This window comes from Myxine glutinosa, unplaced genomic scaffold, assembly GCF_964187855.1.
Source record: "Myxine glutinosa unplaced genomic scaffold, kmMyxGlut1.1 SCAFFOLD_2321, whole genome shotgun sequence".
Taxonomy (NCBI): domain Eukaryota; kingdom Metazoa; phylum Chordata; class Myxini; order Myxiniformes; family Myxinidae; genus Myxine; species Myxine glutinosa.
Window position 1 is genome coordinate 42,574 of NW_027618416.1, and position 27,334 is coordinate 69,907.

Below are 27,334 nucleotides of genomic sequence, written 5' to 3' on the forward strand. Positions count from 1 at the left end.
CAAAAAAAAAAAAAAAAAAAAAAAAAAACCTCCTGACCCCCCCCCCCCCCCCCCATGCGGACCAAATTCAGATCCTGGGGGGACAGGGCCTTCTCCATCACTGCTCTCACCCTCTGGAACTCACTACCTCACACCATCAGAGACTCCTCCTCACTCACCACATTCAAAACATCACTCAAGATCCACCTGTTCAACACTGCATTCAACATTTAACCCCTGACTATCTCTTCTCCTTCTCCTTCCTTTAGCTTTGATTATTTACCTGTTGATTTTTGTCCTTTTGCACTTATTTTTTTGTACTCTGTCAAAGCGTCTTTGGGCTTCTTGAAAAGCGCTATATAAAATAAATGTACTATTATTATTATTATTATACACTTGTCAGCCTGTAGAACAATCATTTTTATCAACAAAAATTAAGAAAAAGGAGAATTGTTCAAATTTTTCTGCAAGCTCGTCATTTTTTATGAACAATAATTTCTTGCATGCTTACAGCAAAAGAAAAACACTAGAACGGCACTCAATAGAGGGCATACCTCCACCAGGCTGAACAGTTTACTTTTTGTATTCACTGATAAGCCGGATCTGGATTCGGAGCTGAAACAAAATCTAATCGGCTTGCTCTTGTCATCTAACCAACTCATCCACCAAGTTTAGTCATAACACGTCCATAACTTTTTTAATATCATGCTATATATCGCTTTTCGCCTGATTAGTGGTGAAGAATTACTTAAAAATCAAAAATTCTCGTATCCGAAGCCATCTTCAGATCTTCACCAAATCGAATCGATTCTTCCTTTTCGCACACACAACCTGTCCACCAAGTTTCGTCCAAATCCGTCCACAACTTTTTGAGATATCCTGCTATGTATCGTTTTTGGCCCTATCTCCCAATGGTAAAGAATCACTTTTAAAAATTCTCGTAGCCAGATCTGAATCCGATCTTCACCAAAATCGAATCATTTCGTCCTCGTCACATACACTACCTCTCCGCCAAGTATTGTCCAAATCCGTCCTCAACTTTTTGAGATATCTTGTTCACAAAGAAACCCAGGCAAAGAAATTGAAAAGACACATTAGGCTGGCAGCTTCAGTCACTTCATTGGATATGTTCTGAGATGATGGTGGCCAAGCCATGGCTTTTGCTTCTAGGATTGACCTGTACAACACTTGGAATACGTGATAGATTTCTCTCGTGGCATTAATCTGCTCGTCTTCTGGTATATCTGGTAATTGAATTTCAGCTTTGGCTTGGTTATCCACCAATCTGCATTGCACGGCCATGCCAGGTGCTGCAACCATCCCCACTGGAATACTTTCCGAGAAGATGATTTCTGATCCTCGATGGAATCTAAGATGCCAGAAAGAAATATCATCCCCAAATTTATTCAGTTGTGTTCTCTTCAGCTTTCACAGAGGTACTCTGGCTTTTGGATGCCAGAGTCTCCCAATCAATGGTGAAGAATCACTAAAACAATTATAGTATCCGGATCTTCACCAAAATCTAAATCTAAAAATCAAAAACAATTCTTCCTTGTCACACACCTAACCTGTCCAGCACATTTCATCCGAATCCGTCCACAATTTTTTGAGATAACCTGCACACAAACAAACAGACAGTGGTGAAATAACTGGATATCATAATAATAATCATCATTATCGGGTCGATCTCGATCAGACACAACTTTTTACCGCTCCAATTGACTATCACGGCGACGATCATGGCGCGGCTTGTGTGCTCCGATGGCCCAATGGACTATACTGGGCAGGTCTAACCAAACCAGGCAGGTCAAAGGGTAGGGGACAGACGAAGTATATAGTCAAAACTTTGAGGAGTAAACCTCAATGCTAAAAATACTGATGTCGGCAGCAGCGCCTCAGCAGTTGAAATGGCGAAGCAGAAATACTTGTTACCCAGCATTTCAACGATGAAAATCATTAATTCTGACAAAAAGAATACTGCGTACTCGTGTGGAACTTGCGACCGCATGAGTATAATTAGCAACCGAAAGAATAACTGGATATACTGAGCTGCAAACGATCGCTCATTTACAGAACATTATAACTGCCAATAACCCTGACCTTGACATCTTCATCGGGGAACCGTATTTTGAAGGCTCTATCATATGGATGTCGTTCAACGATGTCCTGCAAAGAGGAATTCTGCACGAATGTTTCGAAGGAACGAAGACTGCATTTATTTGCATACATACTTTGGCAGGAGCTGTGTATCATTACATGTCTGGCGATTGCATCGGCAGTGCCCCTAGCACCACCACACAGCTCCATAAGCACCCGCTCATCTTTACGTATCTGTGCTGCTGCGATCAAGTTGTCCACAGCTGGACCAAGGGTAAGGGCATGAACAGGTTCTTTGTTGGTGGACTGTGCATTTCGTTCTATCATTTGTTGTTGTACTCTGTCGAGTTCTTCTATTGCTACTTGATGGCATTTCACTATCCATCGAAGAAGTATGGTCAGCTTCCTGTTGAGCTTTCTTGAATCTCTTAATTGTCTTTTCCAGGATATATGCAGTATAGCAGTTATGATGTTTCCAAACATCCCTGGGCAGCGGTTTTCCACCACTGATGTAGTCTTTCAAATTGGCATGCACTTCATCCTTTCTACGCTCAGCAGCACGGCAGAATTTCTCCCACAACTTTATGTTGAATTTCTCCAATTAACCAACACTGGAGGAGGAGTTGTGTTCTCGTTAACACTTGTGTGATGTAAACATGGGCTTTCCTTGTCGGAATGGCATAGCTGGCGAAATAGAGGGGAAACATGCACTGGAAAAAAACCCCAAAACCATGGGTAATACCCCTGGCGCTCACCTGGTAGAATAAACAGTATACTGCATGACTAAAGGTATTTTAAACCAATTTCAATGGTTGCTAGAAGACAGGGCAGCATGTAGAATCATACTAACATGATCATAAGACTTATTTTAGGGGGCAACCCTCCCCCAACCCCATATACCTCCTAAGACCCCTATTTTTCTAATGCATTGAACAAACATTGGTACATCATTGGTGATTAAGGTTGTGTTGAAGTTTCATCGAAATTGCATGTGTAGTTTCTGAGAAGAAAGCAAATACCTATTTTGGGGGGCAACCCCCCCCCCCCATAGACCCTCAAAGGGGCAATTTTTTTTTTAATGCCGTGAACAAACTTTGGTACATCACGGGTGAGGAAGGTTGTGGTCAGGTTTCATCGAAGTAGTGTTTGTAGTTTCCGAGGAAAAAGTAAAATCCTATTTTGGGGGGTCAAACTTGGATCCACTTTGACCCCGGTAAAACCCCTTTAGACCCCAATTTTTTTTTAATGCCATGAACAAACTTTAATCACAACACAACAAATATAATTTATGCCAAGTTTGGTCACAATCCCTTCAGCGGTTTCGGAGAAGAAGTTGCAAGTATTTATGGACTGACGGACGGACTGACGTGCAGACGACGTGCCATCCCATAAGCTCCCCTGAACTTCATTCCAGGTGAGCTTACAAGTCAAAATTCCATTATTTGATGTGGAAATTCTTTTTAAAAATTCTAAATACAGATGAAACCTCATCAACTTTGAAGATACAACATGAGGGGCATGCATGGCACATTTCAAATGCTATTATCAACTTATAGCGACAATATGATGTGCTGGGCTTAAAAGCTAAATGCTACATTCACTTATGATCTGCGACACACCGTGTCGTAGTTCCTGTGCTCCAGGTCTTGCAGACAACTTTTTAAAGGGGTACTGTTGTTGAATTTTCATCTTGTACATCCAAAAACAAAAATATCAAACGTAATATTGACTAGGAGTGCAGCCAACCTTTGGATTTACAGACTTTCTGAGAATTGGCCCCAGGACTATAACATGGTGTGATTAGTTTTGACCATAGTAGTAGTAGTAGTGTACATGTATGAGTGTAACAAAATTCATTGTCAATACGCCGCATGTATCAGGTGGCACCAAGTCAATTCAAGTTCAAGTTTCATACATTGCTCTCCTGTTCTGTTATTTAACTCCAATCTCCTCCCAACTGTCTTTGCCAATAATGCAAGATTTAAAAAGAGTAAATTGTGAACAGGAATAATTAGCATGCTTAAAACAGTAAAGATCTGTTAAAAATAGTTTTAAAATTATGAATGGACAAGTGGTATAAGTATTTAAGTTGGATGTGTACATTACATCCACGGTACCATCCTGAGTAGATTTAAATTCCCTCCATTGGTTGAACTAGGGCATGCCCGTACTATATCTATATCTAAAATTATATCCCCCCCTCTATTTACATGAAATGGTTTGGTTCATGAAATGTTTTGGTCCATTCGCAACGCCAAAGCGAACGGCGAACGCTTTACATGAAATGGTTTGGTCCATGAAATGTTTTGGTCCATTCGCAACGCCAAAGCGAACGGCGAACGGCTTGCGAGTACAGTGACAATCCCCCCGGGGTTTTAATTAGTTTTAAAACATCGTTTAACGCCAACATAGCGCCAACATAGTTTGCCGACGGGAAATAAATGAATACGCTCTCAAATGTGCCATCCGAGGCAGAGTGTGTTCGCCACGTTCGGCACACGCGATAGCTCGCTGCTCTCTGATTGGTTGAATCGTTTTTTGGACATAGCTCGGTAAGTAATTGTCCGATTAATATGAAACCTTGAAAAGGCACATCCTCGGGTCCCCAGCAATATACCTGGCAAGTTTAAAGTATATCGGACCCGTGGTTGTCGAGAAACAGCGGTCACAGACAAACAAACAAACACACAGAGATTACTGGAATTATAGATACATGAAGAAATGATAATTTGCAATGTTTCTCAGTCAGTCGTGGTGTGTGTGTGTTTGTGTCGGTGGTTGTTATCTCCATTTGCGGGTTTTTGGAGGTGGAACGGAGTCCTCCCAGGACCCAAAGTATCCATCTCCGCTTCGGTAAGGGATCACGGTTCATGGACCAAGCTGTTCAATTTTTTCAGAGTTTTGTTTCAAGAGCTCTTTTCAGGATCGTCACCGAACCCCGGGTTGCCTCCAGTTGTAGTTCATTTGTGGTAATATCCCCGGGATTGTTTTAAATCTCAGTGAGGTTCTTCTTTATCATTCCTGTTGCTCCAATTATCGCTGGTACAATTTCGTTGCTCTTCAGCTTCCATGATCTCTTGACCTCATTTTTGAGGTCCTGGTATTTGGTCATTTTCTTGATTTCTGTGTTGTTTAGGCCAAAATCGCTGTGTACTGATACAATCAGCAACAACAACAACAGGCATTTTAAGGCCATTTTCCCTGCTAGAGCGGGGGTTAGCCTTGCGGGCCCCATGACAATCTTCTGATACAATCAAATACTGATACAATCGGCAATGCTGTCTTTTCCTTTTTGTTCCCGAGTACAATGTCTGAACACGATGCTTTGCCAGGCTGAACAGTTTGTGTTTTGAATCCCATGACGTCCTCATTTTCAGTTTATGTGTGTGTACATGCATCCACAGCTTGGCTGTCGTATAGTGGGGCCACGGGTTGTGCTGTTGTGTCTGGAGAAGCAGCAATGTGTCCCAAAAGCTGAGCATCCTGTGCACAACATGTCATTTGCTGGCATTGTCGTCTCTTGCACAAGCCTTGGCAAGGAAGCCCGGGTGAGTCGTAAAATATTTATCGGTAGACTATATTTTTACTTGTGATAAAATGGTGGAATTGTTGACATAATACGCTCTATTTCCTATTCTCTCCTTAAGCCTGACTCCTCCCCTTTAGGCCTGACGCCTCCCCTTTAGGCCTGACTCCTCCCCTTTAAGCCTGACTCCTCCCCTCTAAGCCTGACTCCTCCCTCTAGCCACCCTGCCACTTTTCCATATCCTTCTCTTCACACTGATAGCTTTCTTACCTTGCATTCTCTTTTTTATTTTCTCATTCCCACCCCCCTTCCTCACCCTCCACACTTTTCCCTGTCCATACAGAATAGTTTAATGGCTTCATTGGGTTTTGATGGCAAGGAAGTTTAATGCTTTTTAAATCATGGGTAATAATTGTGTTATCATCACAGTGAGATCCTGCTCTATAACGTACAGTTGGACGAGGCCAGATCTCAAGATCCAGCTCTTCACAGAAACAATAATTGGAAATAGTTGCCCATTTTAATACTTTTTTTTTTTGTTTGCACAGGAAGAAATGCATTGGCTTGTGCAGTTAATGGGTGGGCGAGTACTTGGAGATTTTACAAAAGCTGTCACACATCTTGTGGCTGCAGAGGTTGGCAGTAAAAAGTACTACGTTGCCACCAACCTGAAGATACCAGTAATGTTACCGTCGTGGGTGACTGCTTGCTGGGAGGCTTCGCAAAGCAGGTGAATGGCTTTCATAATCCACCTTTGGTGAATGGATTATTTATCTTTGATAATCACAGTAATTAAAGAATTCTAGCTTTAGTTATAAATCTGTTTTTTGTAGGATGAAAACTAGTAGTCTTTTGGACATCCATCACTGCAAAACCATCACTGCAACACTCCAGCGATCTGGGCTTTATGGCGGAGTGGCCAGACGGAAGCCTCTCCTCAGTGAAAGATGCATGAAAGCCCGCTTGGAGTTTGCAAAAAAGCACCTAAAGGACTCTCAGACTGTGAGAAACAAGATTCTGTGGTCTGATGAATCCAAGATTGAACTGTTTGGCTTCCGTCTGGCCGTTCTGCCATAAAGCCCAGATCGGTGGAGTGTTGCAGTGATGGTTGTCCTTCTGGAAGTTTCTCCCAGCTCCACACAGGATCTCTGGAGCTCAGCCAGAGTGACCATCGGGTTCTTGGTCACCTCTCTTACCAAGGCCCTTCTCCCCCATTTGCTCAGTTTGGCCTTGCGGCCAGCTCTAGGAAGAGTCCTGGTTGTTCCAAACTTCTTCCATTTAAGAATTATGGAGGCCACTGTGCTCTTAGGAACCTTCAATGCAGCAGAAATTTTTTTGTAGGCTTCCCCAGATCTGTGCCTCGACACAATCCTGTCTCTGAGCTCTGCAGGCAGTTCCTTCGACCTCATGGCTTGGTTTTTGCTCTGATATGCATTGTCAGCTGTGAGACCTTATTTAGACAGGTGTGTGCCTTTCCAAATCATGTCCAATCATTTGAATTTACCACAGGTGGACTCCAATCAAGGTGTAGAAACATCTCAAAGATGATCAAGAGAAATGGGAGGCACCTGAGCTAAATTTCAAGTGTCATTGCAAAGGGTCTGAATACTTATGTCAATGTGATATTTCAGTTTTTTCTTTTTAATAAATTTGCAAAACTTTCTAAAATCCTGTTTTCTCTTTGTCATTATGGGGTATTGAGTGTAGATTGATGAGGGAAAAAATGACTTTAAACGATTTCAGCATAAGGCTGCAGCATAACAAAATGTGAAAAAGTGAAGGGGTCTGAATACTTTCTGAATGCACTGTATATATATATAGTACGATATTTCAAAAAGTTATGGACGGATTCGGCCAAAACCTGGTGGGCCGGTTGGGTGTGTGACAAGGAAGGAATGATTCAATGTTGGTGAAGATTCGAATCCGGATCCAGATACAGGGATTTTAACATTTTTGAGGTGAATCTTCACCATTGAGTGATATGGCAAAAAACGATATACAGTATAGCACAATACAGTATTTCAAAAAGTCATGGACGACCTATGACAAAACTAGGTGGATGAATTTGTTCGGCGCCAAGAACAAGCCAATTGAGATCCAGGTGAGATCCATAATTCCATTGGCTGCAATGCTCCACAACTGACCATGCCACCATGGCTCACAGTGCACTGGCCAAACTGTGTTGTTATACTTTAAAAGTGTACAGGGCTTGTTGGTGTCTTTGAAATGCCCAGGTCCTCACCGAACCTTGCCTTTTACCGGTTTCTCTCCGCACCCTCCCCCATCCCCATAACAATGTATTTCAACTTTTCATGAAGACTGGTAAGATTGGATTCCATCTCCATCATTGTTAACCAATTTGCTGTCACCCATTTTGCTGCAAAATGGGCTGACATGATGACGCAGAGATAGATACTTTTGAGATTTGTGATCCTGCTTCAATTTGGGTCTGACTAAACAGTCAGACCCCGCTATTCGAGGGGGATACGTTCCTGGAAAATCCGCGAATAGCGAAACCCGCGAATAGCCGGGCATTGTTTCAATGGAAAAAGGGGGGATAGGTTCCCGAGTCATGAAATCCGTGAATAGAGAGGACCAAACCGCGAATGGTGACGCAAATCCCGAGAATGTTGATAATCTGCGAAGGTCGATGAACGTCCCGGAAATGTCGAGACAAAAGCCGCGAATGTCGGCAATAATCCACGAATGTCGATGAAAATCCGCTAATGCATATCGTGCCATTGTTTCAATGGGGAAAAGGGAGACAGCTAATTGCAATAATAGATACTGTGGATGTTATCATTATGTACAGTAACTCGCAGGGATGACGTGTTATGCAGCTGGTGGGATATTCCGCGAAGCAATGTTTACCTGTGAATGGTGGAATGTCACGTGAAGCTGTTCGCAGTGTTAATGACGGGATATCCACGAAACATTGTTTACCTGTGAATGGCGGAATATCACATGAAGCTATTCAAAGTGTGAATGACGGGATATCCCGCGAAAGCTGTGAAAATGCGAAACACATGGCAGCAAACGCAGGACAGGTCATGCTCGCAGCTCGTAGATTTTTTTTTTTGCATATGCCCAGCTGCTTTATGCATGGCTGGTGAAAGATGGGTTTTATATTTGCATATGTTTTGCTCGGGATTTGCGTATGTCAAGCTGATGGCTTGTGAATTATTTTTTTTGCACCCCTGAAAAACCGCGAATTTGTGGAACATGGCCACGAATAGGAAAAAAAAACGCAAATTCGCGGGACACTTTTCCGCGAATAGACAAGCGGGTCTCATTTTATCACCTGCAAATACGCGGAATCTGCGAATAGCGGGGTCCGACTGTACAATCATCTTGGTGTTTTTGCAAGCATGCTGTTGCATCAATGTGTATGCTATCCTTTGAAGGGGATGTTAAGCTGGCTGCTCTGCCTACTTACATTTAATTCTCGTTGTTATAGATCCTCCATTAACTTTGAAAAGGGAATGCTTGATACCCTGACCAAATTGTAGATCTCTTCTGATTTAGACACGGGCAATGCACATGTTTGTAAAGGTTTAGATGCCCTGATTACTGCCAGAAAATTGCGTGAGAATGCCCCAACTCTGTATTAAATCCTAAAAGGAAAAGAAGATTTGAACTCATTTAAACCATGCATTAAGTTTCTGTTGATTGTAAAATTGACCTTTTTCTCAAGGTTATGCCTTTCAAAAGTTTGTATTGCTGATTGGCTGATTCACTAACATGATATTTATCACAACATGTCATGTTTGCTGCATTGTTCCTGATCCCATCATCATCATGTGCTGCACTTACTGCAGGATGTTTTATACTAAAGTTTTGTCTTCTCTCTCTCTCTCTCTCTCTCTTTCTCTTTCTCTTTCTCTTTCTCTTTCTCTTTCTCTTTCTCCTCACTTTCTCTCTCTTTCTCTTTCTCTCTCTCCTCGCTTTCTCTCTCTTTCGCTTTCTCTCTCTCTATCGCTTTCTCTCTCTCCTCGCTTTGTCTCTCTCTCCTCGCTTTCTCTCTCTCTCCTCGCTTTCTCTCTCTCTCCTCGCTTTCTCTCTCTCTCTCTCCTCGCTTTCTCTCTCTCTCTCTCTCCTCGCTTTCTCTCTCTCTCCTCGCTTTCTCTCTCTCTCCTCGCTTTCTCTCTCTCTCCTCGCTTTCTCTCTCTCTCCTCGCTTTCTCACTCTCTCCTCGCTTTCTCTCTCTCTCCTCGCTTTCTCTCTCTCTCCTCGCTTTCTCTCTCTCCTCGCTTTCTCTCTCTCTCCTCGCTTTCTCTCTCTCTCCTCACTTTCTCTCTCTCTCCTCGCTTTCTCTCTCTCTCCTCGCTTTCTCTCTCTCTCCTCGCTTTCTCTCTCTCCTCGCTTTCTCTCTCTCTCCTCGCTTTCTCTCTCTCTCTCCTCGCTTTCTCTCTCTCTCCTCGCTTTCTCTCTCTCTCCTCGCTTTCTCTCTCTCTCCTCGCTTTCTCTCTCTCTCCTCGCTTTCTCTCTCTCTCCTCGCTTTCTCTCTCTCTCTCTCCTCGCTTTCTCTCTCTCTCCTCGCTTTCTCTCTCTCTCCTCGCTTTCTCTCTCTCTCTCTCTCCTCGCTTTCTCTCTCTCTCTCCTCGCTTTCTCTCTCTCTCTCTCTCCTCGCTTTCTCTCTCTCTCTCTCTCTCCTCGCTTTCTCTCTCTCTCTCTCCTCGCTTTCTCTCTCTCTCCTCGCTTTCTCTCTCTCTCTCTCTCCTCGCTTTCTCTCTCTCTCTCTCTCCTCGCTTTCTCACTCTCTCCTCACTTTCTCTCTCTCTCCTCGCTTTCTCTCTCTCTCCTCGCTTTCTCTCTCTCTCCTCGCTTTCTCTCTCTCTCTCCTCGCTTTCTCTCTCTCTCCTCGCTTTCTCTCTCTCTCCTCGCTTTCTCTCTCTCTCATCGCTTTCTCTCTCTCTCCTCGCTTTCTCTCTCTCTCCTCGCTTTCTCTCTCTCCTCGCTTTCTCTCTCTCTCCTCGCTTTCTCTCTCTCTCTCTCCTCGCTTTCTCTCTCTCTCCTCGCTTTCTCTCTCTCTCCTCGCTTTCTCTCTCTCTCTCCTCGCTTTCTCTCTCTCTCTCCTCGCTTTCTCTCTCTCTCCTCGCTTTCTCTCTCTCTCCTCGCTTTCTCTCTCTCTCCTCGCTTTCTCTCTCCTCGCTTTCTCTCTCTCTCCTCACTTTCTTTCTCTCTCTCTCTCTCCTCGCTTTCTCTCTCTCTCCTCGCTTTCTCTCTCTCTCCTCGCTTTCTCTCTCTCTCTCTCCTCGCTTTCTCTCTCTCTCTCTCTCTCCTCGCTTTCTCTCTCTCTCCTCGCTTTCTCTCTCTCTCTCCTCGCTTTCTCTCTCTCTCTCTCCTCGCTTTCTCTCTCTCTCTCTCCTCGCTTTCTCTCTCTCTCTCTCCCCTCGCTTTCTCTCTCTCTCCTCGCTTTCTCTCTCTCTCCTCGCTTTCTCTCTCTCTCCTCGCTTTCTCTCTCTCTCTCTCCTCGCTTTCTCTCTCTCTCTCTCCTCGCTTTCTCTCTCTCTCCTCGCTTTCTCTCTCTCTCTCTCCTCGCTTTCTCTCTCTCTCTCTCCTCGCTTTCTCTCTCTCTCCTCGCTTTCTCTCTCTCTCCTCACTTTCTCTCTCTCCTCGCTTTCTCTCTCTCTCCTCGCTTTCTCTCTCTCTCCTCGCTTTCTCTCTCTCCTCGCTTTCTCTCTCTCTCCTCGCATTCTCTCTCTCTCCTCGCTTTCTCTCTCTCTCCTCGCTTTCTCTCTCTCTCCTCGCTTTCTCTCTCTCTCTCCTCGCTTTCTCTCTCTCTCTCCTCGCTTTCTCTCTCTCTCTCTCTCCTCGCTTTCTCTCTCTCTCCTCGCTTTCTCTCTCTCTCCTCACTTTCTCTCTCTCTCTCTCCTCGCTTTCTCTCTCTCTCTCCTCGCTTTCTCTCTCTCTCCTCGCTTTCTCTCTCTCTCCTCGCTTTCTCTCTCTCTCTCCTCGCTTTCTCTCTCTCTCCTCGCTTTCTCTCTCTCTCCTCGCTTTCTCTCTCTCTCTCCTCGCTTTCTCTCTCTCTCTCCTCGCTTTCTCTCTCTCTCCTCGCTTTCTCTCTCTCTCCTCGCTTTCTCTCTCTCTCCTCGCTTTCTTATGATGGTGCAGGGTGGTGTGTAGCACCAATGACTCATTGGGACAATATGCATGCCCTCCACTAAAAGGCTGTGTGATTTGTGTTACGGGTCTTTTGAGCGAAGAGCGAAATGAAGTACGCAAGATTGCCACAGATAATGGAGGAATTTACTCGGGGGAGCTCAGGATGAACGAGTGCACCCACCTCATTGCACATGTGGCAAAAGGTGTGTTATGTTTCACTGAGATTAAATGGTAAATTCTTCACAACTTGTGTTTGGCGAAATGTGGCTACGTCATCTTTTTACCTCCTCCACCGAAGCTGGATGAAGGTTATGTTTTCATCCCTGTCTATCTGTGTCTGTTTGTTTGTTTGTTTGTGAACAGGATGTCTCAAAAAGTTGTGTGCGGATTCAGAAGAAATTTGGTGGAGAGGTTGGGTATGTCACAAGGACGAAATGATTAGATTTTGGTGAAGATCCAGATATGGATCTGATAATTTTTAAAGTGATTCTTCACCAATGAGTGATTGGGCTAAAACCAATAATCCAATATATAGCATGATATCTCAATAAGTTATGGAAGAATTCGGACGAAATTTTGTGGACAGGTTGGGTATGTGACAAGGACGAATCGATTTGAATTTGGTGAAAAACTATACATAGCATGATATTTCAAAAGGTTTTGGACGACTTTTGACAAAACTAGGCGGATGAGTTGGATAATTAACAAGAACAAGCCGATTAGATTTTGATTCAGATCCGGCCTATCGGTGGGATCCAATAAGGTAAACTGTTCACTGTTCAGCCTGGCAGAGGTATGCGCTCAAATGAGTGCTATTCTAGTGTTGAATATGCATTAGCCATGATTGCAACACCTAACCTTTTCAATAAACCGTGAATGTCAAAATCGGTTGTTTTTGAAGAGTTGAGCTTCTTGTTTTTCAACACCGTGTTTTGAAGTACGATGCTCATAATCTGTTTTGGCATTTGCAGGTGCCAAGTACGAGTTTGCAAACAAGTGGAACGTAGCCTGTGTAACCATACGATGGCTTCATGACAGTGTTGAACGTGGGGCCTGTCAAGATGAAACTCTTTATCGTATTGAAGCTGAACAGCCAGGACTTTCATCAGGGCCCAGCACATCCACACCACAGGGAAATAACATCATAAGTGGTATTATCTTGTAGCACTTAGTTTCTCAAAGGTTGATTCTTTTATTTTGTTGTTTGAATTGTTATACATACATGTTTTTTTCGTAACCCCTCCTGGTTAAATCGTTGGGGAAAATCTAAGAATTACTGGACGTTAAGCATTGAGTGTTATGTCCCTCAAGGCTAAGCGGAGGATAATGGCGCAGGGTTATTGATTTTATTTTGAGAAATTGTGTGTGATGTTGTTTATTTATTTTATGCATAGTAGGTAGATACTGTATATTGGTTCACGAGTTATCAAGTGACCACTATATTCGTCATGGGTGTGCGTCTGTGTGTCTGTCTGTCTGCAGCATAACTACCCGATGATATCCGATCTTGATGAACCTTGGGTGGGAGGTTGATATCATGATCTAGTTGTGTCCTGCCTAGAGTGGGCGTATTGCGCCCATTGTGGGCGGAGTTACGCCCGAAAAAGATGTCTTTTTAGGGGGTAATTGAGTTCAAGCTACATCTTCTCCGAGGGAGTTGGTGGAATCTGACAGGGGGTTCGGTATTTAGTTAGGCCAATGTCATGTGTCTAGCCCCACGGAGCTCGATCTTTCATTTTTGCCTCAAGGTCGTCGCAAGGTCACAAAATCTAGAAAAGTCTATTTTTGATGGTTTTATTACATTGTTCGCTTCCTGATAGGGTGAAATGTCGTACATGATCTTATATTATCGCATACATCATGAAATACAAGTTTTCCCACAAATTTCAGAATCTTCGACCTTTGACCTTTGAAGGTCACAAAGGTCAAATTTTCAAAGTTGTCGGAATCGAACCGAATTTTCGGTATTGTGTCGCTAACTAACCTCATAACTGATTATGGTCCCGATTTGATGCATCAATCGTCGATGATCGTGACGATCGACTTGATAGTCCGTCCTTTGTCATTGAATACCGCTCGCTCGTGAACCATCGTCGTCTCCTGATTTTAGAATTAGTTTCACCAATTTGCTGAATTATAGCATATTTGTGTCATGTCTGTAATTGTCTTTTATATCTGAATCTTACCATGCGAAGACTGAAAAAAATTATTAAATTTAAAATGTGGGAACACCCAATAATTGGTTTCTAGTGGCTGTGGTGCCTGCAGATTCTCGTGTAGAAAACGAATAAGGTCCAAATGCTTGAGGCATAATTTATTGTCCTGATGCAGCTGTGCAAATATTTGTTGTGGAGTATTCACCTGGCTTTCGATTACAAATCTCAATTGCATGGCACGTTGGCGGTGCTCATTTACCCAGGACTGTACTAGATCTCTGTCTCTAGCGAGATGTGAGGAAAACATGACGTAATGGTCTGCCTGGAAGTATCTAGGGTGTAGAAACGTGTAGGGAGGGGCGAACCACACTCGTGTTTGGCCAGGTTGGCACTTCTAATTGGCTGGGTTGGAAGGCTTACTCAAGCTGAATGATGCTGGGAGATGAGTTTGATTACCCAAAGCCAGGGCTGTGCACAGAAGTGACAGTGACTGCGTGACAGTGAGTGAATCTGGTCACCATGATCGGCATCTTTCCTGGGTGGCTGCTCTCACACCAGCGTGTTGACATCCCTTGTGCCATGTTCATTAACGAGAACTCCACTATATTTCTCAAAGAAAGATTTAGCACAGCAAAGAAAGAACGATAACTGAAAGGAGCTCCCAAGTCGCTTCGTGATTACCTATGGTATTACATTGGAGTGAATGGTTTCGAATCTATCCATACAATCCGTGATAGCTTTAAAATCTAACTTTAATGAGTTGTAACATTTGAGGAGCAATGATAGTTGCAATTACTAGAAATAGCCACTCCCTACAGTGGGAGATCCGAAGAAGAAGAAGATGCCTAGCCATGGCACAAAGAAGAGATGGCAATACAGCTTTGTGTCTGATTTACCAATCATTGGGATCAAAGATCCAGACTATATGGTTTAAAGGTTAGAGCATCCGCTTTGAGTATGGCCGCTTGATGGTTCGAGCCCTGACCAAGTCATACCAAAGACTTTAAAATTGGTACGTGCTGCTCCCTTGCCTGATGCTCAGCCTTTAAAAGAATAGAGCTTGGACAATCAACCATAAGTTGGCAATAATAGCACAGGCTTTGATTGGCCTAATGACCTCCTACTACGTAGAAGTTCCTTGTAGGGGAATGTGTACTAACATAGATGTTATGAGCATTCACAGGAAAGAGTGATATGGCTTCATTCATGCACCGCGGTATTATAAGAAATGTGGAACAGCGTCATCGCCAAAATGAATGCACTGCTAACCGGGCAGCATCGCTAACCTGGCGGGTAGAAATGGCAACCACCTCTGCCCTCGCAAAAGGTCTTACTTCTGCATAGGAGACCTCACAAGGCCCAGTCGTTTTTGTGACATTGCACAAGCAGCAACCTCGTCGTCTCTGTTCATTTGTCCAGGGCATTCGCCAAGCTGTTCGGGTTATATCTGCATTTTTGAAATGAGCGCCCAATGATTCTTGTAGAATGGTGCAACGAAACTTAAACAGGCACAACTTCAGGGTGCCCCCATTCATCTCTGAAAGTTTCAGCTTCCTAGGTTAAATCCTCTTGGAGGAGTGGATGAGGTACACATGCACCATAGCTCCATGACGTAACATAGATTTCAAGCACATGTACGTATGCTATTTAATGCACACGTTTTATGGTAAACACTCTAGAAGTCTGCACAGTCTTTCAATGTGTTTGAATGAATGAATGAATGATCGTTTTAAGGCCATTTTCCCCGCTAGAGCGGGGGTTAGCCTTGCGGGCCCCATGACAATCATGGTTCCCTGTTTGAGGCAATGTTTTTATGGCCGGATGCCCTTCCTGACGCCAACCCTTGGTCACCTCTTACGATGCGCAGGGATACGGTGTACCTATTCTAAGCCGGGGTACACACCGGGATCATTCATCCCAGCAAGCTGGTACTCAATTTGCCGACCTCGGAAGGATGACAGGCTGAGTCAACCCCCCTGGCGTTAATTCAGCGATCGACCGGGATTCGAACCCAGGATCCGAGGATCCCAAGCCGGCACCCTAACCGCTAAGCCAACACCAGGCTTAAAGTTCCTTATTTAATGTGTTTAAAGTTCCTTATTCTTGTAAAGAATTAAATGGAAAATATATTTATTGTTTGTGTAAAACTTTCAACTGGATGGTGTGCAGGCACAGCAATGCATTTTTTGCCTGTTTGTTTTACCTTTTCAGTTTATGGTGGTTGAACAGGCAATAAATAATGCTGCTCTTAATCCACATTTTCTGTGGACTTTTCTTCACAACGCTTTTGAAATCTTGTAAATTTATCGGTGCATTTATTTGGTTTCTTTGTTATTTTGTTATTGTTGCAGCGTCCATCATCTCCAATGTGAGCAACATTGCCAATATGACTCTTGAACATGCAAATCAAACAGCAGGCAACATAACAGCAGGGAACAGTGTCTCACCCCTCATTGAGCTGGATCAGCTGGACCTTGGTCGTGGCTACGTCCATGAGAGCTTGCTCGATGGTTGCAAGGTTAGATTGTATATTTTTTTCCTACTGCAGCTTTCGTGTGTGAAGTGTTGAAGTGAGCCAACGACAAAATGATGTGGTTGAAGGAGCTGTGCTCCAACGCGAGTCGAAAGGATTGACGCGACCAAAGACGGAAATTCGTCCGAGTTGCTTTATTGCACGTATCAAACTCGGGTACTCTGAAAAGCCTGTTTATCGGGCAGCAATATATATACACATCATGCCGGAGCGTTTCCCCGGGAAAGGCGAGAGCGGGCGTGCCCGGGCGTCCTAGGCGAGCCCTGGAAAGGCGAGGCTGGGCGTGCCCGGGCGTCCTGGGCGAGCCCTGGAAAGGCGAGAGCGGGCATGCCCGGGCGTCCTAGGCGAGCCCTGGAAAGGCGAGAGCGGGCATGCCCGGGTGTCCTGGGCGAGCCCTGGAAAGGCGAGGCTGGGCGTGCCCGGGCGTCCTGGGCGAGCCCTGGAAAGGCGAGAGCGGGCATGCCCGGGCGTCCTAGGCGAGCCCTGGAAAGGCGAGAGCGGGCATGCCCGGGTGTCCTGGGCGAGCCCTGGAACGGCGAGTCTGGGCATGCCCGGGAAAGACGAGACCGGGCGTGCCCGGGCGGCTCGGGCGAGCCTGGGAACGGCGAGTCCGGGCATGCCCGGGAGAGGCGCGTCTGGGCCTGGACGAGCCCGGCCTGGTGATCGCTCCCTGGCCGCGTTCTCGGTAGGTGCAAGGCGATTGTGTATACCCAGCGGTAACCGCTACACACGCCCCTCCAGAATCGACTTGCACCGGCAGGGTCAATTTAAGGGGGGTCCTGATGACCCGGCCGAAGCGACCCCTGGAGGGTCGTGGGGGGGGGGGGGGGGGGGTCCGGTGTGGTGGCGGGTGGTCGAGCGGGGGGAACTGTGGACGGGGGGCGGCCTCACCACGGAGGAAGGGCCAACCGTGGTGGCTGGTCCACGTGCGCCGGCTTGAGGCGGTCCACCGAAATCCGGTCCGACCTGCCGCCGATGTCGATGACGAACGACTTGTCGTCCCGTCGCAGGACCCGGAAGGGCCCGTCGTACGGCGGCCGGAGTGGCCCCCGGTGTGCGTCATGATGCACAAAAACGTACTCCGCTGTGGGAAGCGCTGGGGGGACGTAGGACTGGGGGCCACCGTGGCGGGACGTTGGCACGGGGGCAAACCGTCGGGCGGCCTCCTGGAGGTCCGAGCGCTGGCGAGCTGCGGACCAGGGACTGGTAGCGTCGGGCACGAACTCGCCCGGGACGCGGAGCGGCTGGCCGTAGACTAGCTCGGCGGTGGACGCCTGGAGGTCCTCCTTGGGGGCCGTGCGGAGGCCCAAAAGGACCCACGGCAGCCGGTCGGCCCAACCGTCGTCCTGGAGGCAGGCCATGAGCGCGGCCTTCATGGAGCGGTGAAAACGCTCGCACAACCCATTGGCTTGGGGGTGGTAGGCCGTGGTACGGTGGAGCTGGACTCCCAGGTTGCGGGCGACCGCGCCCCACAGCTCGGAGGTGAACTGCGGACCGTGGTCCGAAGAGTTGTCCGCCGGTGCGCCGAAACGGGCGACCCAGCTGGCGATGAGAGCCTGTGCCACGTCGGCGGTGGTGGTGGAAACGAGGGGAACGGCCTCCGGCCACCTGGTGGTCCTGTCCACCATGGTGAGCAGGTGTGTGAAACCCCGCGATGGGGGAAGGGGGCCCACCAGGTCCACGTTGACATGGTCGAAACGCCGTTCGAGCACGGTGAAAGGTGCCAGCGGGGCCTGGGTGTGGCGGTGGACCTTGGCCCGCTGGCAGGCCGTGCAGGCATTGGCCCAATCGCGGACGTCCCGTCGAAGGCCGTGCCAGATGAAACGCGCCGACACCAGCTTTTGGGAAGCCTTCCGGCCCGGGTGGGAAAGGCCGTGGATGGAGGCGAAAATGCGGCGCTGCCAGGTAACGGGCACGATGGGGCGAGGCTGGCCTTGGGAGACGTCGCAGAGCAGGACAGTGTCCGCGAAGGGGACGTCGGCCAGGCGGAGGCCCGTGTCCGCCGCCCGGAGGGCTTACACCGTGGTGTCGGTGGTCTGGTCGGCCGCCTTGAGCGCGAAGTCCACGCCGAGGTGGACCGCGTTCGCGCTGGCCCGAGAGAGACAGTCGGCCACGGTGTTGTCTTTGCCGGCGACGTGCCGGATGTCCGTGGTAAATTCCGACACGGCGGAGAGGTGGCGCTGCTGGCGGGCCGACCACGGCTCCGTGACTTTGGCCATTGCGTAAACCAACGGCTTGTGGTCGACGAAAGCCGTGAACGGGCGGCCCTCCAGGAGGTGCCGGAAATGGCGAACGGCCAGGAATAGACCGAGGAGCTCGCGGTCAAACGTGCTGTATTTTAACTCGTTCGGCCGGAGTTGCCGGCTAAAAAAAGCGAGTGGCTGCCAAACCCCGTTCACCCATTGTTCATGTACGGCGCCCACCGCGTAGTCGGAGGCGTCCGTAGTGAGGGTGATGGGAGCGTCGAGCACCGGGTGAGCCAGCAGCGTAGCGTCGGCGAGGGCCCGCTTCGCGCTCGTGAATGCCGCGTCCATGGCCGCAGACCAGACGATGTCATGCTTGGCCGGCTTGCCCCGGAGGGCTTCGTAAAGGGGCCGCATGAGCTGAGCAGCGCGGGGCACGAAACGGTGATAAAAATTCACCATGCCGAGGAACTCTTGCAGGGCCTTGATGGAGCGGGGACTCGGGAACTTGGTGATGGCCTCGACCTTGGTCGGCAGCGGCACGGCCCCGGTCTTGGTGATGCGGTGGCCCAAAAAGTCAACGGCCGTCGTGCCGAAGTGGCATTTGGCCGGGTTGACGATTAAGCCGTGCTCGCTGAGGCGTCCGAACAGTGTTCGGAGGTAGAGGAGGTGCTCGGCCCGGGACGTGCTGGCGACGAGGATGTCGTCCAGGTAGACGAAGAGAAATGGCAGGTCGCGCAGCACGCCGTCCATCAAGCGTTGGAACGCCTGGGCCGCGTTCTTGAGGCCAAACGGCATCCTCAAAAATTCGAACAGGCCGAACGGCGTGATGACGGCGGTTTTTGGGACGTCGGCCGGCCTGACAGGTACCTGGTGGTATCCCCGTATCAGGTCAATTTTTGAAAAAATGACCTGTCCCGCCAAACGGGCGGAAAAGTCTTGGATGTGCGGGATCGGATACCTGTCGGGGGTGGTAGCGTCGTTGAGGCGGCGGTAGTCGCCACACGGGCGCCATCCGCCCCCCGGCTTTGGCACGATGTGCAGTGGTGAGGCCCACGCGCTATCGGAGCGCCGCACGATGCCGAGGTGCTCCAAGGCGTCGAACTCGGCTTTGGCCATGGCGAGCTTGGCCGGGTCGAGGCGGCGGGCTCTGGCGTAGACCGGCTGGCCCGTAGTTGGTATGTGGTGCTCGATACCATGTCTCACTGCGACGGCCGAAAACGTCGGCCGCGTGAGGGCCGGGAATTCCGCGAGCAGGCGCGCGAACTCGTTCGCCGCCGGGAGGGCACATGCTAGTTCGGTCGGCGCGGAGCTGCTCATCGTACATGCCAGGGAGCTGAAGGTCTCGGCGTTGACAAGGCGACGCCGTTTGACGTCGACCAGCAGCCCGTGCGCGTAGAGGAAGTCGGCGCCCAGCAAAGCCATGGGCACGCTTGCGGTCACAAAGGTCCAATTAAAGCGCTGGCTGCCGAAGCAGAGGGTGACGTTGCGCGGGCCGAAGGTGCGTATGGCCGATCCATTGGCAGCGACCAAGGAGGGGCCGCAAACGGCGGTCTGCTTGTCCTGCTCGGAGGCGGGTATGACGCTCAGTTGGGCGCCGGTGTCACACAGGAAACGCCGCCCGGACGCTTTGTCCTTAATAAAAAGCAAGTTGCCCGAGTGGCCGGCGCTCATGGCTGGTAATGAACGCCGGCTCGCCCGTTTCCCGACTTGCCGAAAGTGCACGGGGGTCGGCATTTCCGAGCCTTCCGTCCGAACCTGGCGTGGTAATAACACCACTCCTGGTCAGGTGGAGGCCCCGGCCGTCGTGTTGGAAGCGGTCGGCGCGGCGTGGCGGCCGCCAGTTTCACCGGCAGTTCGGCCTCCAACCGCGCAGGGCGCCATGGGCGCCGCCTCGGACAGCAGCGGGCTCCAGGTAGCCGCCCCGATGTGCTGGCCTGCCGAGGAGATCTTGTCGGCTTCCCTGGCGAGGGCGCGGGGATCCGCGATCTGCGTGCCTGCCAAGGCGAAGCGGACCTGGCTGGGCAGCTGGCGGAGGAACAGCTCTCTGAAAAGAAAATCCGACGAGTGCGTCCCGAGCAGCGAGAGCATGTAATCCATTCGCTCGGACGGGCGCGTGTCGCCGAGCTCGGGCAGGTCGAGCAGGCGTCGTGCGCGTTCCGCCGGCGGGAGGTCGAATGCGTCGAGGATGAGCGTCTTGATCGCGCCATACTTGTCAGCGGCTGGCGGGCACTGGAGGAGGCTCAGGGCACGGGCCGCGGTGGCGGAGCCGAGCGCCGCTACCACATGGTGGAAGCGGGTGTCGTCGGCGGTGATGCCTCGCAGGGCAAACTGGGAGTCCGCCTGGGTGAACCAAACCGCCGCGTGAGCCTCCCAGAAGGTATGCAGTTTAATGGCAACTGCCGTGTCCATGTCGTGGGTCACCAATGAAGGAGCTGTGCTCCAACGCGAGTCGAAAGGATTGACGCGACCAAAGATGGAAATTCGTCCGAGTTTCTTTATTGCACGTATCAAACTCGGGTACTCTGAAAAGCCTGTTTATCGGGCAGCAATATATATACACATCATGCCGGAGCGTTTGCCCGGGAAAGGCGAGAGCGGGCGTGCCCGGGCGTCCTGGGCGAGCCCTGGAAAGGCGAGTCTGGACATGCCCGGGCGTCCTGGGCGAGCCCTGGAAAGGCGAGGCTGTGCGTGCCCGGGCGTCCTGGGCGAGTCCTGGAAAGGCGAGTCTGGACATGCCCGGGTGTCCTGGGCGAGCCCTGGAACGGCGAGTCTGGGCATGCCCGGGAAAGACGGGACCGGGCGTGCCCGGGCGGCTCGGGCGAGCCTGGGAACCGCGAGTCCGGGCATGCCCGGGAGAGGCGCGTCTGGGCCTGTCCGGGCGGCCTGGACGAGCCCGGCCTGGTGATCGCTCCCTGGCCGCGTTCTCGGTAGGTGCAAGGCGATTGTGTATACCCAGCGGTAACCGCTACATGGTTTTCTTTTCTTTTTTAGTAGCCAATGAGGCAATGATTGTGTTGTAAGCATCACATGCGCATCATATGCCAGTAGAATGTTGTGGAGAAAAAAATAAAAAATTGGCCAATGCATTTTTAGCTCACCTGGATTTTAGGCCGGTGAGCTTGTGTGATCGAGCAGTGTCTGTAGGTAATAGACTGGGTCAATTTTCAAAAAATCTTAACCCCGAAGGCAAATCGTGTTAATTTAGGGTACACAAGGTTTTTATGGGTATTGAGGGGTGCTGAACTCAAATCTGCTGTATGCCCAGCTCGAAAATGGCCGATAATGCCTCAAAATTGAGAAATCCAAGATGGCCGCCACCACCGGGCTGAAATGTATTTATGTACATATCTTTTTGACTAAACAAGGTAGAAACTTGAATGAAATGTGCCTTTGTAGGTTTTCATATATGGGGAATCCAATGCCATATTCAGTTTTGAAATAAAATGTGAATAAACTGCTTGAAACTCATATTTATTTCTAAAATAGTCGTTTTTAACGTTGAATAATTCGTCGATCAGATAAGATCCACAAGCCCCATCCCTCTCCCCACCAGGAACATAGACCGCCCATTTAAGCCCAGAGACACACTACATATGATTTAAGTGTTGGCAGGAAACATATTAGGGATGCAATTCCCATTTTGGCGAAGCAAAGTAAGGTACCTCAAATAACACTGACGCGCTTCGACGTAAACCAACATTTGACAAGCAATTTATTTATTTGTAACATGACAGCAATGGCAAGAATTTTTACTTAATTGTGCATGAATTGCATGAGTTGATCATATCTGCTGACATAGCGTTATATACAGTCCTTCATTGTGTGTACAGGTAGATGTGCCCACATGAACTTATTCCCGGTCGTCATGAGTGTTCCGGCAGTTGTGGCCAAGTTTCCTGCAGTTGCATGCCTCGATGCATTCCATGCGAATTTTCCTGCAGCTGCAGCGTTGGCTGAGGCACCCATTTGTGCAACCACATGAGGTGATCTCCCTGCAAGCTTTCGGCATAGGTGGCAGTGAGAGCAGCCATGGCACTAACTGTCCATCCAGGTGCATCCATCCCATTTCGGTCACTGGAGGAAGATCAGGATATGGCGAGTGTGCTTGGTTCCAGACACTTGCTTGATAGTGTGAACGCATGATGTGAAACTTTGCTGCATCCGAGGTTGGTGGCAGAGTCTCTTGTGCACGACCGATACAAAACAACTTGACTCGTGCTTTGTTGCATGTGTCGACCTCGGGCACGCCATACATCTTACAGATGAATTTCTCTGTTGATGTAGCTATGTTTTCGGTGAGAGGGCCCTTGCCAAGGCCAATCAGATCAGTGTGATGTTGCTGGAACACCTGTCAGGCTGTTTCCTTACCGTGGCCACTGAACTGAGACACACTATCACAGCCGGTGATGGCATGGAAGGCAAGTAGTGTGTCCACTTGATCAGCAGATAGCAACATGCGAATTTCATGTACTGGGAAATACTTTGGAGCCTTCGACGTCCCAGCTTTCATGTGGAGACGTGTCCAGCCCATTCTGTCATAGTGTGCTAGAAGTAGAAGAAGCACATCTGTATCACGCACTGACACAACTATCGTTTCCATCTGAGCATGGATGCAGTGCAAAATCAGCCGGGTATCAGCTTCTTCGTGGTCAGCCCTCAGAGAGGAGACTGCGAGATCTGGATCAGATGACTTGACAGTGGTCGCTTCAGCGAAACCTCCTGCTACAACAACCACTGGTTCATCTGTCGGCCTGTGTTCAATCAGATGGTTTGAAAGTAGTAGAGCGAGATCTGCTTTATTTTCCTTGAGTGCCATAAAGCTAGAGCAGTCTGATGGGAGAGGAACTGATGACTCGTTTTCTGTGTTACGACGTACCGGTCGGAGGCGCTGGTTGCGTTTGATCATTGTGCCTGCTTTGATTGATTCGTCTTGATACCTGTCGAAGATTACGTCGATACTCTGGTATTTTGTTCCCACCTTGAACACAGTGTTAGCAAAGGTGTCGGCAGTCACCAAACGTTCTAATGTCAGTCGGCTTTCCAAGTGCGATCACTAGTGCTTAGCCATCAATGAGCAGGCAGCTGGGTTCATCGAGTGTAACATTTGCAGGGGATTGGACTTGTTGTGTCAGTCTGTTTGCTAACACAGACTTGTTGGTCGAATGTAGACAACTACTAGTTGTGGCCAAAGATAGTGGGACGGTCATGAGTTCATGCTGGAGGATGTTTTCTAGGTTTACCTCGCACCCTGTTCTATAAGCGGTTATGAGCCTTTATAGAATGTCCCTGTCCACTTTGATAGTGTTTTGCTTGCCCTTGGAAAGTTGCATGACTTTGTACAAAGAGGCAAATGTCTTGGCCTTATTCTTTTGAATGGGTGATTTCAGATCCAGGTGCTGGTCACTATCTGGAGGCTCACACAGACGTTTGTCCACGAAGACTTTCATTTGCACCTGTCCAAGGTGTTCTGCACTAAGCAGAGATTCTTGAATCACAGGCGTGACCACATCCTTGTTGATTATGTTCTTCAATGTGTCACCGCCATCTTGAAACACGCCATGCTGTTTCAACGATACAACTATGCTGCCTTCATCAGAGTCGTCTTTCTCCATCCTACTTTTCGTGCACTCATTGTGTGTGTACTCATCGTCTTCATCGTCCATTGTCAGTCTCAGCATTGCTGTTGTCTGAGAAGCTATGACTGTTCTCAGATGGGGCTTGTGGATCTTATCTGGTCGATGAATTATTCAACGTTACAAACGACTATTTTAGAAATAAATATGAGTTTCAAGCAGTTTATTCACATTTTATTTCAAAACTGAATATGGCATTGGATTCCCCAGATATGAAAACCTACAAAGGCACATTTCATTCAAGTTTCTACCTTGTTTAGTCAAAAAGATATGTACATTGTACATAAATACATTTCAGCCCGGCGGTGGCGGCGATCTTGGATTTCTCACCTTTGAGGCATTATCGGCCATTTTTGAGCTGGGCATACAGCAGATTTGAGTTCAGCACCCCTCAATACCCATAAAAACATTGTGCGCCCTAAATTAACACGATTTGCCTACAGCACTTTAAGCATATTTTCAGAAAATTGACCCAGTCTATAAGTCATTGGTGAGTGAGTGAGTCTGTAAATACTTCAGTCATTATCGCTTGAACCAAACACACGATTTAGATGAAATTTGGCCACAAGCTTTATATCTGATGCCGAACGAACGTGTATTGACCGCATCAAAATATGCGCTCATTAAAAGGGTCTGTGAGGGGGGCGGGGGTGGGGGGGGGGGGGGAAGGGGTTGGGTGCAGGTTATCCCCCAAAATAGATATTTGCTTTCTTCTCCGAAACTACACACACAATTTAGATGAAATTTGACCACAACCTTCATCACCCGTGATGTACCAAAGTTTGTTCACGGCATGAAAAAAATCAGTGTCTCACAGGGTCTGCAGGGGTCTGACACCCTTCCCCCCCTCCCCCCCTTATCCCCCCGTTATCTGAAACTACATACACACACACTTGCAATAACACGTGACCACAATATTCATCACCTGTAATGTACCAAAGTTATTTTAAGGCATAAAAAATCTAGGGGTTCGATGCAGACTCGAGCATTCGATGCAGACTGGCACCCGTCACGACAACTTGGTACCTCATCGTTTCTGATCCTAACTCGCTCTGTTCAGACAAGGGGGACACAGAATGGGACGTCCGTAACCTATCTAAGCACCAATTTTATCAAGTCCATTCCCATTGAAGCTGCACGTCAGACGCCTTGGCATTAAACAGTAACGTTTTTACAGAGGGTATATATCCTTAACGGAAAAAATAAGCGGTGTTAAGGGTGTAGTACTGGTGAAAAATTGAGAAAACTACATAGGTACCTTTGAGAGGCCTTTACACAAAAACAAAGTCAAGTTAATATCTAATTTTCAGTTTTTCTTGAAAGATATAATCTTGGCTTTAACTCAGACCAGTTTCAACGCTTCTTTGTCATATTACATGCATATAATTTGCATAAATTAGACCGTCAATAAAAAACAAGGAAAAACAAAGAACACATTTCTACTTCTATCTTCTATGTCACCTATCATTCTTTTCACACAAAACTTGGTACATGTATTATACATGTGTTACTCTACTACCTGATGAGGATTTTGTGAAATTATGTCAAATGTTCACTAATTAGCTAATTATGCCAATTACCAGATAAAACTTGGTTGTCCTTCAATAAATCCACAATGGCTACTCCTATAAACAAAAGCCTTCATCATTTTAAAGGAAGTGATATTCTGAATATCCTGTCCAAATTTCAGCCCAAAAGAATGATGCATTTCCCAAGTTATAACAAATTTCATGCAAAATATTGTTGCGAATATGGAATTTGGCCTCCATATCCGCTTGTAAATATTCCCCTATTTTCTCCAATACTCCCCAACTTTCCCCGATCCCCCATTCCCTAGTCCCATTGCATGTAAATAACAATCAGTAGAGCCGACCTTCCCCTTATTCCCCCATTAAATGTCGTGCCCAGGTCCACCGCACCACAGGTAGACAACTTTCGGACATCTTCCTAGTTATTCTTATTCTATGTCAGTTAAGGCCTCGTTTCCATTAATTATGACTCTTCGTTGCACCAGAATGTGATTATATGGCACCAGTAGTGAGTTTAGGACCTTCCCATACCTCCTCCCATCTTCTTCCCCAAACAACAACAACTACAACAACGGCGCGCGCGGGGAGTGTGCGTCCTCCCTCCGGCTCGGTTAGCCGCCATTATCCACGCGCCCCACGGGGTTACCACGAAGGGGCTGGCTGTCAGCTCCTCGTCAAGGGCGGAGCCTGGTAAACCCCCCCCCGCACCCAATAAGAAGGGCGGACCGATTCCATCTGGGCGGAGCTAACGAGCCGAGGGCGTGTCACTCCCCGCCGGATATACGCGGCCACGCGCCGGATGTGACGTGAGATGCGCCCCCAGCCTGGAGAGAGAAGTCGCCACCCCTCGAGCGCTGCAATACCTCCACCGCATCTCTTGAACTGGACCGTACGTGATCCTGCCCTGAGCACAGGTGCACCTGGAGCGATCGCTACCCGCTTTCCTGGCCATCAAACCCCGTGTGAGTGAGCCTTGTCCCGCGTTTACCTGTCGTCTGTCCGGGGATAATATAAGTGTGTTTAAGTGCCCACCTTCCTATGTTTCCCTCTTGTCCCTGTAATCTAAACCTTCCGCATTATTGTAATAACAACCTTTGAGAACCGTATCCCTGGTGTCGTGTCGTATTAATTCCAGCCGTGTGTCTTCTTTTTCCTTCATTGGTCTAGCATAGCGCGACTAGTCAACCCCGGGTGCAATCGGGGTAACTTGTACGGATACGGCGGCCATCCCGCTCGGCCCACCATACCATCAAAGTCGTATCTGTAACAATTGGTGTCGAGGAGTGGAATTCGAACCCGGGACTAAATTAATTAGGCCCAAATTTTGGGAGGGAAAATCGATTCGGAGCGCGTTTCCCGCGCGAAATTATAACAGCGAAATTTCAATTTGTTTTACGAAAATAAAAAATAAAAACCGAATTTTGAAAGTCGCGCTATGGCGGATCAAGACAGCTGGGGTCCGGTAAAGGAGAGTGAGGTAGGGTCGATCCAGGACCAAAATGAGGGACAGGAGGAGAGCGAAGCAGTGAGGGCGGCAGGTTCGCAAAATAGCGCCGTCACGCACGAAGAAGCGGGCGCGCAAAATGGCGC

At 48.2% G+C, this 27,334-nt stretch overlaps 1 protein-coding gene across 1 annotated transcript in view; it reads left to right on the plus strand.

Moving 5' to 3' along the window:
* The window catches only part of LOC144889293 (DNA topoisomerase 2-binding protein 1-like), a 40,069-nt gene extending 17,360 nt beyond the window's left edge, over nt 1–22,709 (plus strand). The window contains exons 5-10 of the mRNA XM_078769380.1: nt 5,481–5,624; nt 6,151–6,332; nt 11,717–11,910; nt 12,679–12,858; nt 16,215–16,381; nt 22,524–22,709. Coding sequence (XP_078625506.1) covers nt 5,481–5,624; nt 6,151–6,332; nt 11,717–11,910; nt 12,679–12,858; nt 16,215–16,381; nt 22,524–22,709 — 1,053 coding nt within the window. The remainder of the gene's footprint in view (nt 1–5,480; nt 5,625–6,150; nt 6,333–11,716; nt 11,911–12,678; nt 12,859–16,214; nt 16,382–22,523) is intronic.
* The last annotated feature ends 4,625 nt before the right edge of the window (nt 22,710–27,334 follow it).